This window comes from Petaurus breviceps, unplaced genomic scaffold (genome assembly GCF_028583685.1).
Source record: "Petaurus breviceps papuanus isolate PSGF00001 unplaced genomic scaffold, PetGlider_PUasm1.0 90700, whole genome shotgun sequence".
Taxonomy (NCBI): domain Eukaryota; kingdom Metazoa; phylum Chordata; class Mammalia; order Diprotodontia; family Petauridae; genus Petaurus; species Petaurus breviceps.
Window position 1 is genome coordinate 5,695,987 of NW_027187315.1, and position 16,110 is coordinate 5,712,096.

General features: G+C 40.0%; 1 protein-coding gene across 3 annotated transcripts in view; it reads left to right on the plus strand.

Annotated features, from left to right (window-relative positions):
* Positions 1 to 16,110, plus strand: part of LOC138144429 (uncharacterized) — a 70,963-nt gene that overhangs the window by 46,929 nt on the left and 7,924 nt on the right. For 2 of the 3 annotated variants that reach the window (XM_069065738.1, XM_069065737.1), the window contains exon 2: positions 962 to 4,126. The exons of the other annotated variant lie outside the window; for it this stretch is intronic. In XM_069065738.1, coding sequence (XP_068921839.1) covers positions 1,054 to 2,007 — 954 coding nt within the window. In that variant the 5' untranslated portion in view covers positions 962 to 1,053 and the 3' untranslated portion in view covers positions 2,008 to 4,126. Of the gene's footprint in view, positions 1 to 961; positions 4,127 to 16,110 lie in introns of those variants that run through there. 3 annotated transcript variants of the gene reach the window in all.

Here is a 16,110-nt window from a genome sequence, read left to right on the forward strand (position 1 = left end):
TGGCCACATAGCGCGGTTTTGTCGCGCCAAGAATAAACAGGGCAGCGAACAAGCCCCTTTGGAGCCCGGGGTCTCCCCCGGATCTCAACCGCAGGGAAACGGCGGGTGGAGGGGCCCAGCCGCAGGGCCCCTCCCCCATCCTCGTTAAGCGGCAATTATCCTCAGCTTGTAAGAGTCAGGGTCTCTCCTGGAAAACAACCCTCCATCTTTACACTTCCCCCTGGAGAGGCGATAACAGTCCCTGCCCATTTGCCTTTCCATCCAGCTGTAGTGACCGGCCTAGAAGGCTCTCCTGACTTTGAGGTCCCCACCCAAGTAGCAGAGGATATGGAGGCAATGTTGACCCTGTTTAATCCACACTGCACCCACGCCTCTATGAAATGATTTCTATCCTAGGAGTGCCATTAGCCTTAAAGACTGATAATGGCCCGGCATATACTTCCAAGGCTTTTGCCTTGTTCTGTACTGAATTTTCTATTCAACATGCTACAGGCCTCCCCTACAACCCTACCGGGCAAGCCCTTGTTGAACGGGCAAACCGTACACTTAAGACCGTCCTGTTTAAACAAAAAGGGGGAATATGCAGGTCGGTCACTCGTCAAGAGTTGGCCCAGGTTGTCTTTACCTTAAATTTCCTGCAAGTTAGAGATGACGGCACCACTGCCGCCATGAGGTTCTGGAGCACCTCTAGTGAGAACACCACCTCTTCTCCATTGACCCTCCCCGCACCTAGTCGGGCACTGCCCGGTTCCAGGGTAATGTGGCAGGATAAGGGGGGCCAATGGCACGGCCCTGTAAAAGTGGTTGGAAGAAGGCCCGGCCACCTTTCCTTTTTTTCCAAATAATGACCCAACAGCGGTACAGCAATGGGTGCCCCTTCACAAAGTTAGGGATCTTGATTAAGGCACCACCCCCGACAGGTTGGGGGGTGAGGAGAATTCTTGTTCTTCTTGTCTTTCAGATTGTCGACTCACCCTCCTCATCTTGGGTCTCCTTGCTGAGAATGCCGTGACGGAATTACGCTGGGGACTGCTTTCCACCTTCCCGAGACCCATGCCTGTGACTTCTTCGGCACAAGTTTTTCCTCGTTTATTTACAGTTAACAACACCCTTAAGCTCCCTGTTCTGCACCTCAACAACGACACTAGGCCGGTGGAAAGTAACAGGACAATATCACTTAATGGGACGTTATGTTTTCAAATCACACCCACAGTCGATCCGGAACTGTCACCATGTGTCGGGCTGTTTCCTCAAGAGGCTGTGTGGTCTGACCGCCTCAACTTTACAAGCAAGAGGGTGAACGGCTCCTTATTGAGAGGACTTTGGCCGGCCCGCACAATGATTAGAGCGAAGGATAACAGTGGTCTCCTTTGTGGAGAGGGCGGAGGGGAGTGGCGGCCCCAGCCCAGCGCCCAGCCTCGCTGTCGGCCCTCCCGCCACAAGGATTTTTGGCCCTGGACGGAGTGCCAGTCACCCGCAGCTGTCCCTGTGCACCTGTTTTTTACCTTTTCCCCTCCCATCCCTTCTGGTAATGTTACTGCGGGTGTGGCAACCAACTGGACTTGCCAAGATGCTAAACCTCTTATGTCCACTGTTACTCGCGTCATCTTCATTATGAAGATCCTGGGGTCACTGCAAACCCTTTTGATTTGTGGTTGCTCTGTGGGGAGGGGGGCGCTTGTTTGGATTTGCGCCCCATGGCCATGCTGTTGGGCCGGGTCATGGGGTGGGGAAATGGTACATGGACAGAACTGGACCCCTTCGATTTTAATATGTCAAGGCCAGTCAAGTACGTACAGATACCACCCACACCTGTCTGTGTTTGGCAACCCTTTCTGTTTTTGGTTTCCAATCGGACAGGACACAATGAGTCTCTTCTCCAATGTAAGAATGACTGCTTTTATTCTTCCTGCTGGAATGCTCAAGCGTTCCCATTGGCAGTTGTCCTCCGCCTCCCACGGTGGGTTCCCTGGCCACTTAACATTACCAATTCTGCTTTGCAGTTAAGGCCCAAAAGAGATTTCGGCATTTCTGCTGCCATTATTGCCGCCATTGCTGTTGCTGCTGCTGCGGCTGCTGCAGCAGCCGCCAGTTTGGCTTATGCTGTGCCGACTGCAATGGCGGTTGCCAATCTGAGCGCCTCCGTTACCATGGCCTTGACAGCCCAAGAGGGAATAAATGGGCATCTGTATACCGGAATGATGCTTCTGAATCAGAGGGTGGACCTGATTCAGGAGGAGGTTGATGTCCTCTGAGAGGTAGCCCAAGTTGGATGTACTCTGCGTATGCCTGGTTTATGTGTTACTCCCGTTTTGTATGAGAACTTTACTAGAGCAGCTAACCTGCCCCGTCAACTTTCCGCTCTCCTCCTAGGCAATTGGTCTGCCGAATACGAACAACAGATAAGACAATTAAGACTGGCTATTGCATCAGTGAATTCCACCTCTGTCGATCCTGCCGTTCTTTCCGGACTGTCTAAGTGGCTGCATGATGTTACAACCTGGTTCTCACAGTGGGGAGGCTTAACCTCCTCCACCGTGGTGTTTGTTCTTGTAATTATTTTGCTTTTGTATTGTGTTCGCAAGCTACGGCGTCGTCAGGATGGCTACATGCTTCTGACCCAACAGGCCCTTCTTACCCTCCAAGAGGGGGGAGATCCTCAGGTATGGTTCCAGGCCATGGAGGACGTGTGACACCTGGGGTAAGACGGGGGTGACTCCATGACGGGCAACTCCTCCCTCCTCGGCCGCCTAAGACAGGACCCAGGGTGTCGGTGTCCTACGACGGGTAAGGTTCGAGTGAATCGTAGGTGACCTAAGCCAGAGGCCCCCGCACCGCACGTCAGAGTCCTTGGGACAGGACCCCTGAGTGGTAATGGGATTTTTCCGTGGTCTTTCGGGCAAGAAGCATGGTCACCTGTGTCGCCTGTAGCGAGAAGCTTAGCAGTTTGCACTGCCGATTTTCGTTTGCTTTAAAGAAAAAGGGGGAGTTGATGGGGGAGGGGGAGGGGTTTATGGGCGGTGCCATGGTTGTTTTGAATGAATATGTATAAGCTTGATGGGGTGATCTCCATATAAGGCCATGGGGTGATCACCATATAAGGTCATAAATGTAAGACTGCGATGTGATTGGCTCGGATTCGCTATATATTTTCTCGTGTGAGAGGGCTCTCTCTCTCTCCGCCATGTAACTGCTGAAGAATAAACCACCCCGCTTCACTCCTCCGCCTTCTGTCTGGTGTTTTTTCCCCGTGAGGGGCCAGTGACGACCGAAGACCCGGGATGGGTAAGTGAGAGGGCCGTGGGGCTAGTCGTCTAGATCTGTTGTGAGGGCAAACGCCCGCAACACATTTCTAACTGCCTTTCAGACATCTCAATCTGGATGTTCAGTAGATATCATAAACTCAATATTTCCAAAACAGTGCTCATTTTCTTTCCTCCTAAGCCCTCCTTCACTCCTACCTTCTCTATTACAGTACAGGAGGACACCATTCTCCCAGTTCCTCAGACTCATAACCTAAGTGTCATCTTGGCTTCCTCATTATTTCTCCTCATACCAACGCTTGTCAATTTCACTTTTGTGACATCTCTTGAATATGTTCCCTTCTCTTGTCTGACACTGCCACCACTCTGGTGTGGGCCTCCATCACATCAACCCTGGATTATTGTAATAGCCTGTTGGTGGATATGCTGGTCCTTCAGTCACTTAAATGATTTTCCTAAAATGCAGGTTCAATCATGTCACCTTCCAATTCAAAAAACTCCAGTGACTTCTTAATTGTCTCCAGGAGCAAATGTAAAATGCTCTGACCTTCAAAACCCTTTATGACCTAACTCCCTCCTACTTTTCCAGTGTCCTTATATTTTACTCCCCAAAACACACACTCTTCAATCCAGTGACACTGGCTTCTTGGGTGTTCCATCAACAAGACACTCTCATCTCTTGACTCCAGGTATTCTCTCTGGTTGTGTTCCCTGCCTGGAATGCTCTCCCTCCTCTGCTCTAAATTTAGCTCATTGGTTTCCTTTAAATCTCAACTATAACTCCACCTTCTACAGGAAACCATCCCCATTACCTCTTTATCCCACTGCCTTGCCTTTGTTAATTAATTTGTATTTATCCTATATATATAGTGTGCCTTGTATATATTCATCTGCATGTTGTCTTCCCCCTTAGATTGTAAGTTTCATGAGGACAGGAACTGATTTTTTTTTGGGGGGGGGGGGGTTTGCCTCTTTTTGAATACCCAGTACTGAGCAAAGTGTCTGGCACATAGCAGTGTCTTAATAAATGTTTTTTGATTGATTGAAGTACTGAGGAAATAATGGTTTGTGTTGGTCATTTAAGAATACTCTTGCTGACCTGGTTCTATGCTGTTCCCTCACCTTTCATTTTGCTTGTAGGATTGTCTGACTTTATTATTTGTAGAATAAATAAAGACCTTGGGTTTCAAGTGGGTAGAACTGAACCAGCAGAAAAGTCTTCTGCAACACCTTATGTGAGGGTAACTGGGAGAATATGGTAAGATTTTGATTTAGAGACTGTTGTTAAAACTATGGAGCAAAGCCATCTCTGTTTAGACTCCAAGAGGTCATAGTACTTTGTTTTTTTAGTCTGATTAATTCATGTTGGAGTTTTTGTTTCTATTACAATCTGGCTTGTAATTTTAGGAAGGGAAAAGTCAAGTTGCATATTAAGGTGTGCCTTGAATATTTTACCCATTTATCTAAAGTATGTGGGGCAAGTTTAAATCTGTTCCCTATTTTTTTTTTTTGACTCAGAAAACAGGAAGGAAGCTAGATTGGCTCATTAGAAGAGTACTTTTCTTTTGGATATATATATACACTACATAATAGCAAATTTTGAAGTTTTCTGAAAAATTATATTATATTCCTATTTGTTTCAGTGAAGACCTATCTCTGCTGCTATTTGTTTGGGTTGAGGAAGACTTTCAATATTATACATATATATTGTAAAATTCTATAAATAGCATTTACTCATTAGATTAATGCATTCAATATACATTAGTTGAGATATCTCATTTTGAACACATATATTTTACATTATATATTTTGCATTAGACTACAAAGACACATAAGACACAGTTCCATCAAGGAGCTCTTTGTCTAGTGCACAGAGGGAAAAGCTTACACGTTAAATAATGATATAAGATTTTACACATACCGTGTTTCCCCGATAATAAGACCTATCCCGAAAATAAGCCCTCCCCCTAAAATAAGCCCTATTGAGATCGCTACTGTAGTGAAGGTGATCCCCTGCGCTACATGCTACATTATGGTACCCTCTGTATGCACCGTCCCCTCCCCACCCCATGAAATGCACGCCGTGCTCCGAGCTGCATCCAATCAGAGCTGCAGCCGTGAGCGCATCATCCTGTTCTTCCCCAGTGATTTGCTTATTGAATAAAGGTACATTTTTTTTGTTCACATTTACCTGTTTATTAAAATTGCTGTCAATGTTCATTAAAATAAGCCCTCCCCTGAAAATAAGCCCTCTGGTGTTTTTCTGTCCAAAAAATTTAATAAGACAGTGTCTTATTATCAGGGAAACACGGTAATAAATGGCTGGGAAATACTATAGATTGAAAGCAAATTCCATATATATTTAGAAGAAGGTGGAAGACCATTGAGGGCTGCAGTGTTTGCAGAAAGTTTCATGAATCAGGCAGGCTTGAGATGGGCTTTAAAGAAATGTTAGAATTTGAATATTCAGAAAAGTGAGAAGAGGGTGTGCCATCTGGAGAGATCAGATCCTTGAATACCCATGCCTAGCTCTATTCATCATACTGAGTAAATCCCTAGTAAAAGAAACTGATCAAACTCTGTCAGAGGGCTTAACTCTGTTCAGAATCCCCAGTTAAGCTAAAAAACTCCACTATTTTTGAGATATAAAAATTTTTGATTCCTTCACTTTGAATTCTATTCCTATTCTGTTTTTTCTTGACCTTCATTCCTGAGGCCAGTACCACCACTAGCAGAGCAACTCCCTTCCTGTTTTTGATGACATCTTGACTAAATACACCATGGTTACCAGTTGTATCTGGGAATTAAGTTATCTTGGAAATATTACAATAATGCTTCATGCTATAAGAACATAATTTATTTTGAAGGAAAGTCCATAAACTCATGGATTGGAAATTAGTGCTTGTTTTAATCACATGTAGAATAGGGTGGGTGCCCACCTTGTATGATATGAGGTTACAGGAAAAGTCCCAGGTAAAAAACTCAATGAAACAAAAGCAAAATCTCCCCAACAAACCTGTTACTGGACCAAAATTTCATCTGTTAGGTACTTAAACTGGTTTGTGAATCCATCTCCAGTTTCAACGAAAATACATCTGAGAAGAATAACCTATTATGTTTTTTCAGGTATTTATACCCTCCCATGAATTATTTTATCATATTCCTTTCAATTTGGCAACTAGCTGAGAGCAGTGTTTTATAGAATAAGAAATTAAGTAAGTTTTAGTAAGTGGAAGGGGATCTAGAGGGAAGGGTGCATTCTGAAAGATCAAGGAGCACCGTGAGAGCAATGGAAAAGAGAGAATAAGTGAAAACGAGTGCCTGGGGCAGTGGGAGAGCTAAGAGCATAATGAAGAGCATTAAAATAGAAATATTCACAGCATTGGAACTCTTTTTGCTGACTTCATAGTTTTGCTTTGGGGTTTGTACTGACTGCAGTAAAGTCTTTTGAGTGTCTTTTGGTTAAGGGCTTTGGAGAAAAAAAAAACAAGTTTAAGACCTTATTCCATAAATATATGTTAATGAATGAATGAATTTACACTTCTGATTACCAAAGAGGACAATTATCTTGAGCTAGACATCTAGGTGGGGCAATGACTTCATCTAAGGATGAAAGTATTGTCAGACTTTCCCATTCAGACAATAGCAGGCAGAGGCAAATTAATACATGTCATTGGTTACAACACAGCACCAATGCAATCACTGCCATTGTTCTAGGTATCTAGTGCAGGATCTAAGAGAAAAAATTATTTTGAAATAGCAGATGTTACCATGGAGCACCAAATAAAGGTATTGAGTATCTTGAAGTTATTTGTGCTACAATTAAAAATATACCTCTCTAACTTCAAAATTCTCTCGTCACTTAAATCTTTTATTAAAGAATAAATTACATTGGATTGTGAGTCCACACAAAGCAAAATCTTTAAATTATTGTTGATAGAATGAACACAAGTATGACCCTAAAAATATATATGATGGACTGCTTAAAGGGAATGTTCATTGGCTATGATTCATTTTCTCAATACTATGGAATTACTCTTCAACTATTGGCTCTTATATGATAGCCTATATGATGTGAGAAAGATAAGAAATTATGCACTAAATACTTTTCTAAGCTATTTATTAAGCAAGTTAAACTAATAGTCACTGACTTCTAGAAATTACATGCTAAATTGGGCATATTGTGCATAAATGTTTTGTAAGAGCTGAAAGACAAGATCAACATGGTACAGTGGGTAGGTCTAGTCTTGGAATGAGAAAGACATGAGGTCAGCTCCTGACTCTGACATATATTAGCTATGTTACCATGCATAAGTTACATAAATTTTTCTCAGGGATTCATGCCACTCTCTAAGATGATAAGTTCCACTACACCCAAAGGGCAATCAATCTGTACATACATTTTGATCCAGCAACACCACTATGAGGTCTGTATCCAAAAGAGATTACAAAAAGGGGAAAAGGACCTATGTGTACAAAAATATTTATGGCAACTTTTTTCTATGGTTGGCAAAGAATTGGAAATTGAAGGAATGCCCATCAATTGGGGAATAGCTGAACAAGTTGTGGTATATGAATGTAATGGAATACTATTGTGCTATAAGAAATGATGAGCAGACAGATTTCAGAAAAACATGGAAAGACTTTGATGAATTGATGTAAATTGAAATAAGCAGAACCAGAAGGAGACCAACATCATGTGATGATCAGCTTCAAATAACTTAGCTCTTCTTTGCAATACCACAATCTAAGATCATTTCAAAGGACTCATGATGGAAAAATGCTATCTACATCCATAGAAAGAACCAATTGAGTCTGAATGCAGAATGAAGCATGCTGTTTTTCACTTTATTTTTTAAAATTTTTTTTCCCTTTTGGTCTGTTTCTTTCACAATGTGACTAATTATTGAAACATATTTTACATGATTGTACATTATTGCCTTTTTAGGGAGAGGGGAGCTGAGGGAAGATGGGAGAAAATTTGAAAATCAAAATTTTTAAAAACTGAATGTTAAAAAATTATCTTTACATGTAATTGGGAAAAAACTATTAAAAATATTATAAGTTCTAGGCAAGTTACTGATCTGTAGTAGAGGAGGGACTATAGTACATGTAGAGAGATGGGGCTTACTCACCTGCAGAGGATAAAATGTAATAGAAATCAGTTTAGCAAAATTTTGATTAATTAAACTCAACTTATCAGATTCCTCAAATAATCAGAACTTGTATGGGCTTTCAGGAGAAACAGCAAAATGAAGACCAAAAAAAGCTGATATCATGGATCTGATCCAACAATATCCCCAAATTTCTGTGCTATGTCCTTGGTTCAGTACACATCACCTCAATCTCATAAACTTTCTACATATGTATTACTGAAAATGAAGCCCTGAAATATGATCTTGAGGAACTATGAGACACTGAATCATTAAAGAAAGATGGTATTTGCTATACTGTACTTAGTAAGTAAAATAGAGCAATATATTTTGGGAAGGTTTTCAACAAGGAGCTAAAATTTTTCAGTTAAGTTAAAGAAAAAATAAAATTTATGAAAACATCACCCTTCTAAAAAAATTTCCAGTTAACCATAATTTCCTATAATATCTCAAGTTTGGGTGTTTTCAGATTTCTATGCTATGAAATACGAAAATTATTCACTAGAATGAAATGAAGGGACTATTGCTTTCATATCTACTTAATATGTTGCTGATGAAGTGATAGAAGGGCAATTTATGGACTGGAAGATAGAAGAGATTTAAGGGAAAAGAGGGTATTCTATGTGTAGGGAGGATGAGATGAGATAGTCTGGGAAAAAAATTGAAAAAGGAATGTATAAAGAGGCTTATATTGAAGGAAAATAGGGAGAAGAAAGATAGGCAAGACAGTTCAGGTGTACTGAAAGATCTTGCAGCTGAAGCAAGTGACTTGAGTCTTAAAAGACAGGAATGGTAATTTGATGACAGGGGATGACATAATCAACAAAATGAGAGAAAGTAGAAGTTAAGCAGTCGTTAAGCAGGAATTGATGTCTTGTAATAACATGAGAATTAGCTCTCTTGTTAACAGGATGATAGAGTGGACAAGAATATCACGGGGGCTCTTAACCTTCACTAAGAGACCTTTAATGACTAATGCTAGGCAACTTTTGCCACAGGGAGACCACGTCTCAGGTATTGTATTCAGTTCTGGGCATTACTTTTCATTTGACAAATTAGTGAAGCTAGTTCTCTAGTGGAGATTGCAATTATTACTTGGTGTATTTTGCTGAATATTTCCCCCTCTCTTTTTTATGTTCTTTGTTATAAGGGATTTGTTATACTGAGTGGGAAGGGTGCAGGATATATTTAATAATAAAAGTGATATAAAAATAAAAGATGTGATTAAAATAAATTTTTGAAGAAAGGAGAAGATAAAAAGAACCAACATCATAAAGGAAGCAGCTAAAATTAATATCCTGTGCAATTGTTTTTTATGTTCTTTGGTTTAAAAAAATCCTCTACAGAGGATCTATCCAACATGGTAAGAGTCTCCCTACACATCCTTTAACACTGCATATATACCAATGGAGTACATAAGTTGTCCATTGGGAAAGACTCTTCCCTCTTGTTAGATAACAAGATGCACCTCTCCCTTAGTAGCCATATAATCTTTTACACATTCTCCTGAAATATTCTTCATTGGCAATTTGCTAAAATCTATTTATACCAACTAAATAGATAACTGTACTCTAGTCTCTGAAGGGCTTTTACATGGAAGAGAGATTAAATTTGTTCTCTTTGTCCCCAGAGGGCCAAGAGCAGTGGGTAGAAGTTGCAAAGAGACAAGTTTGGATTAGATGTAAGAAAAAACTTCCTAATAATTAGAGTGATATAAAACTGGAACAGGCTACCTGAGTGGTAGTGGGCTTCCCCTCATTGGAAGTCTTCAAGAAAAGGCTGTATGACAACTCATTGTGTATATATATATATATATATATATATAATGTTTTTTTTTGGAGGGCAATTGGGATTGAGTAACTTGCCCAACGTTACATAGCTAGTTTTTTTTTTTTTTTTTGCTGTGTGTGTGGGTGGTTGGGTGTTTAGTGTATGAGGCTGGAACCAAACTTGGGTCCTCCTGAGTCCGGGGGCCGGTGCTTTACTCACTGCAACACCTAGCCATCCCCTCATTGTATATTTTTGAAGAGATTCTTTTTCAGGTTATGGGTTACACAAAATGACCACTGAGGTTGCTTCCAATTCTGAGATTTAGTGATTATGGTACTTGTAATTCAAGAGATTTCTGGTTTCTGACAAAACTGTGTGACCCTAGGTAAGTTATTTAACCATTTTTAGCCTGAGTTTCTTCATCCATAAAGTAGAAATAATAATATTTTCACTACTTTCTTAACTGGATGTTTTTCTTATGTGATGATACTGCTTTGTACATCTTAAAGAAGTACATAAGTGTATTCTCTCTCATTTATCTACATCACATCTATTGTTTGTCTATCTATCTGTCTGTCCATCTATTTGCTGTCTTAATGTTGGGCTGAAAGGAAGGAAGTATATGGAGAAGGTGATTGTTATAATCTTGTCAGGAAATGACCACGGACTGTGTAAATGATGAATTTGACCATACAGTTAGGAAGGAATAGTCATATCCCTGAAGAAGAATGGAGAAAATGCACCTCCCTCTGTTCTTTGTAGAGGTTTATGGGTATGGACGATTGCCTATGCTATCGGATTTGGCTATATTCAATAATAAGTTTAATATTAATATATTATATTAAATAATAAAGGTGATATAAAAAGAAAAGATCCAATCAAAATAAAAAATTTTAAACAAAGGAGCATATAGAAACAATTAACATTGTGAAGGAAGCAGCAGCTAAAATTGACTTGGAATAGGAGTGGGTGTTTGATTCCTACTTAATGGGGAGAGCAAGACAGAGATTAGAGAAAGACGTTAGAAATGGCTATAATTTGAACTTTTACAGAGTAAAAGAAGAAGCAACAATACATAGAGGACCAAGAGAGTCAACATGGATAGAGGGCCAACCTTAGAATTAGATTCAGTTAGATTCAAATTCTGCCTTTGATGCACACTAGCTATAGTTGCCATAAGCACATCACGTAACCTGTTAGTAAATTAGGACACTGTTTAAAACAGTAACTTCTAGGGGTGGCTAGGTGGCACAGTGAATAGAGCACTGGCTCTGGAGTCAGTAGGACTTGAGTTCAAATCCGACCTCAGACACGGAACACACAAACTAGCCATGTGACCTTGGGCAAGTCACTTAACCCCAATTGCCCTCCAAAAAAAAAGCAAAAAAAAAAAAAAGACAACTTCTAGAAGAACTTCTGTTCTGCATTGGAGGAGGTGAAATCATAGGCCTAGACTAAAAATATAATGGAGGCCAATGGGAAGTTTGTGTGACTTGAAGACAATACTTCGTTTGTGTTTTTTGCTAGTGCCAAGTAATGACTATATTTTGATATTTTGGTAGGATTGTGATTTCATGGAGATGGCTCTTCTTTCTGTGATTAAGTATGATGAATATTAAGGTCCTTGATAAATAGGCAGTGTACCTTTTTCCTAAAAAGGTAATAATACTGCACCTGAGGATTAATAGCTTTCTGGTAGTCCAAGTATAAAAGTCAGTGCCTGAGGAGCTAAGAGTTCCTCCCTCCAACTTGACACATGCTTCTGACCAGGGACATGCCAGGATGGCCAGAAAGAAGCAGGAAAGCTGGGTCTAACTGAATCAATGCTATACTCTCTCTTAATATATCTTCTCCATGCTATGGCCAGGTACATTTCCTTTTGTTAGCTGTCAGATGGATTACTAGTATTTCATTTCATTCCAATTCTGAACACTACCGTGGTCTGAGTCAGTGCTGGCCTATGACACTCTCCAGAAGCAGAGATTACTCAGTGTACTTTGCATATATGTGGTGTATTCTTGCTCTGTGCACCTGTTGTCCATGACCTTTCATTTAAAAAAAAATCCTCTGCAGAGGTTCTGTCCAAAATGGTGGGAGGTTTCCTCAGGGTTTCTTCATTTTTTTCCACTCATGACCCCTTCAATATTTCTTGAACTGTGTGTCACAACTCTATATAGGGTTGACCCACAGTTTAAGAAACATTGCAAGATTCCTTGACATTGCATGTATATCACTGGAGCACATAAACTGTTCCCGGTATAGACCCTTCTGTCTTGTTATGTAATCAGTTCAGCTGCTTTTGTAGTCATTTCCTTTGTAATATTTTAGACTTATTCTCCTGTGAAATTATTCTTTGGCAATTTACTTTAGCCTACTCATACTCACTAAGCACCTATTCTTCCTATGGGAAAAAAAGAGGTCATTTAACAGAATTGATGACTTCTAAGCAATTTTGTTGAAAAAATCATGATGTGTAGGGTCATTGAAATGCAAAACAGTTGACAAAATAAATAATAAGAGTAAATCAGTATGAACAGCTGAAAAAGGCTAATTGATGATATAATGCTTAAAAGAGAGATAAAAGTCTATAAAGAAACTCTGGGCTTGTATGTTAAAAAAAAGCAAAAATAGCTTGAGGCATCAAAGTGGTACACTGGATAGAGAGCTGGAATTGGAGTCAGGAAGATCTGAGTTCAAATCCAGCCTTCTACACTTACTAGCTGTGTGACTCTGGGCAAGTCACTTAACCTCTTCCCACCTCATTTTCCTGTAAAATTGGGATATTAAGAACACTTACCTTCTAGGGTTGTTGCTGCTACTGCCAGCATTGCCGCCACCACCACCACCACCACTACTACTACTACTACTACTACTACTACTACTACTACTACTACTACTACTGCTACTGCTACTACTTCTACTATTACTACTACCATCACTACCACCCTGAGGAATAAGAGGGAGCAACTTATTATTTCAGATAAAGATCATTCAAATATAGAGGTGGGGATGGAAGGTTTGAGCAAGGCAAGATAAATAAGGATTCATTAAATGCTTACTATGTGCCAGGCACTCTGATAAGTACTATGGATATAAATACAAACAAAAATAAAGACAGTTCTTGCCCCCAAAGAACTTAATTTCTAATGGTAAAAGACAATATACAAAAAGATGCTGAAAATGGAGACAGAAGGGGAAAAGATGTTGAACCCGCTCTAAGCAGTGGCATTGTTAAAGACTAGAAAGTCAGAAGGAGAGAGATGAGAATGAAGGTTGGCTGACTTGAGGTTCCCCTACCTCAAAAAAAAAATAGAGGAACCAGGAAGAACTCATTGATAGGAGAAAAAAGCCACTATGGCAGAAGGATATTCCAGGGTGAGGAGGTCCCAAGTGTTGAGGGAATATCTAGAATGATAAGGCACCTGAGGCATGGGAGGTAAAAATTTGAAAAGTCCAAAGTAGAGCCAGGAAGAGAAGTTTATGAAACTCATTCTCATTTGAACTGTACTAGATATTATTTCTATTATTTGTTCTTTATTCCATTCTTTAGGATAACATTTTCTACTCTCCATTAGTAACATTTAGTCTATGTCCTTTATTCATAAGGGGCAACATGGCTTAGTGGATAGAGACCTGGTCTCAGAGAGCTAGGAAAACGTGAGTTCAAGCCCTGCCTCTGGACTGTGTGACTGGTCAAATCACAGCCCCTCAGTGATTCAGGTGACTCTGAATGGAAAACCGTCCCACTAGTTCTTTTTGGGGAGGTAAATAAGTTGGTAAAATTTGTTTTATTATATGCTCAAAGGTAACAGGACACATTTCATGGTCTACTTGGTCATCTTGTATTGTAATTTTCATGATGAGCATTTGTAAAAAGGAATACCATAAAGATAATTGCAACATATGTACCAACATCTGTTGGAAAGGATGAGAATATTAGGAAAACTCTCTGAAGAACTAAATAAAATTCCCCACATTAAATCAACGTTTATTTAAAGCTTGATGACTTCAATGCAATGCTGGGCATTGGGGAGGATGGCAAAAAAAAGTATTGGAAAATATGGTTTAGTAGTAAGTAATAACTGCATATGCACAGAATCTAATTTGCTATCCCTTTGAGAGAAGAAAGCACACGTCTAGAGGAATGCTTTCTTACTCTCCAGATTTTCATGGAAAATGAAGCATTCCTTGAAAAAGTAGGAGAACTTCACAGCAAAAACAAAAAATGAAGAGACAAAGGGCAAGCTTAATGTGACATAAAGAAGGGAGGGAAGAGGAAGGACAATTGAACACTTGGAGTCATGTTTATATATTTATGTATATATATATATATGTATGTGTGTGATATATATTATATATATATATATATAAATGCAAAAACATACACACACACACATATACTCCTAGAAGGGAGGACCTAAACTCACTAAGAAGGAATCTGCTGGTGCCACTAGGAAAGTGATCATGCAGGCCAAAGGTAGAAGAGGTGAATAGTAGTGTTTGGTGATTTCTTGTTGAAGGATCCCAAGTCAAGCATGTATTAAATTGACATGAACAATAGAGAAGTATGTTATCTTCTTAGGGGTGTGGATCAAGGGAGCTATATTTGGGATGTGATGGCTAATTTCCTGAGACTTGTAAAATTTGATGATATCCACCCATGTGGGTGTAAATGATACTATCAGAAGAAATTAGAAGACATTGTTAGGGATTATGATACTGGATTAACCCCTTCCTCCCCCCGGAAGACTTTAGGAACATAGATAGTATTTTAAATGTCTCTCTTTCTGATTAGAGATAGGGATTTCAGAAAAGGACAGATTTTGAATATGAATGAACCTGACTTCAGGTGCAATGCCTTATCTGCTGTACCACCTAGTTGCCCCATTTGTAGTGAATACTCTTCACAAACTGGAGTTTGATGGAGTTTTCATGGTATTTCAGAAAGGAATTTAGATTTCTGTCATGTGGTAGATATGATGGGTTCTTGGGAGGTATGAGTTCACTTAATGAAGGCTGGCAAAATATCTATTTGCCTAGAATCTGGTGAATCTGAGAGGTCTAATTTGAAAATAAAGCAAGGGAAGGGAGAAAGTTGTCCACATTTATCTGCTGAGGCAGGTACCACACAGAGTAGTCAGTATGGCATAGAAACAAGCATATAAGTTCAGTAATTCATAGGAGACAATATCCAAGAAGAGAATTAGTAATAAAACCAATGGCCTAAGATGCCTATATGCGCTATTGTTGGATGTATAGATAAAATGAACTAATAGCTTAAAATAAGAAGGAAATTTGGACTCATAATCTGAGCTCATAATCTAATGGAGGAGACAACAAACAAACATCTGTGTACAAACAAGCTCTTCGTGGGATAAATAGGAATTAACAAAGGGAAGGTACAGGAATTTAGAGAGTTGGGAAAGGTTTCCTATAGAAGGTGGGATTTTAGTTGGGACTTGAAATGTCAGGACCTAGTGAGATGGGATTCATGACTGAATCCCATTTTAAAAGATTGCCTTGTCCTTACTTTGTTAAGTACCTTACTCAAAAAGAACAAAATCGATCAGAAGGTTGGTGGAATAGCATTTTTTTTCCTTTGGTTTTTGGAGGGCATTTGGGGTTAAGTGACTTGCCCAAGGTCACATGGCTAGTTTTTGTGTTAAGTGTCTGAGGCCAGATCTGAACCCAAGTCATCCTGACTCCAGGGCCAGTGCTCTATTCACTGTGCCACCTAGCCAACCCTAGGAATAGCATTTTGTACACACACACATACACACACACACAACACACACACACGTGCACACACATGTTGGGTCAGCTAGGGGACAGCCTGGAGTCAGGAATTTTTATCTTCCTGAGTTCAAATCTGGCTTCAGACACTTGCTGTCTGTGACCTTGGGCAAGTCACTTAACCCTGCTTG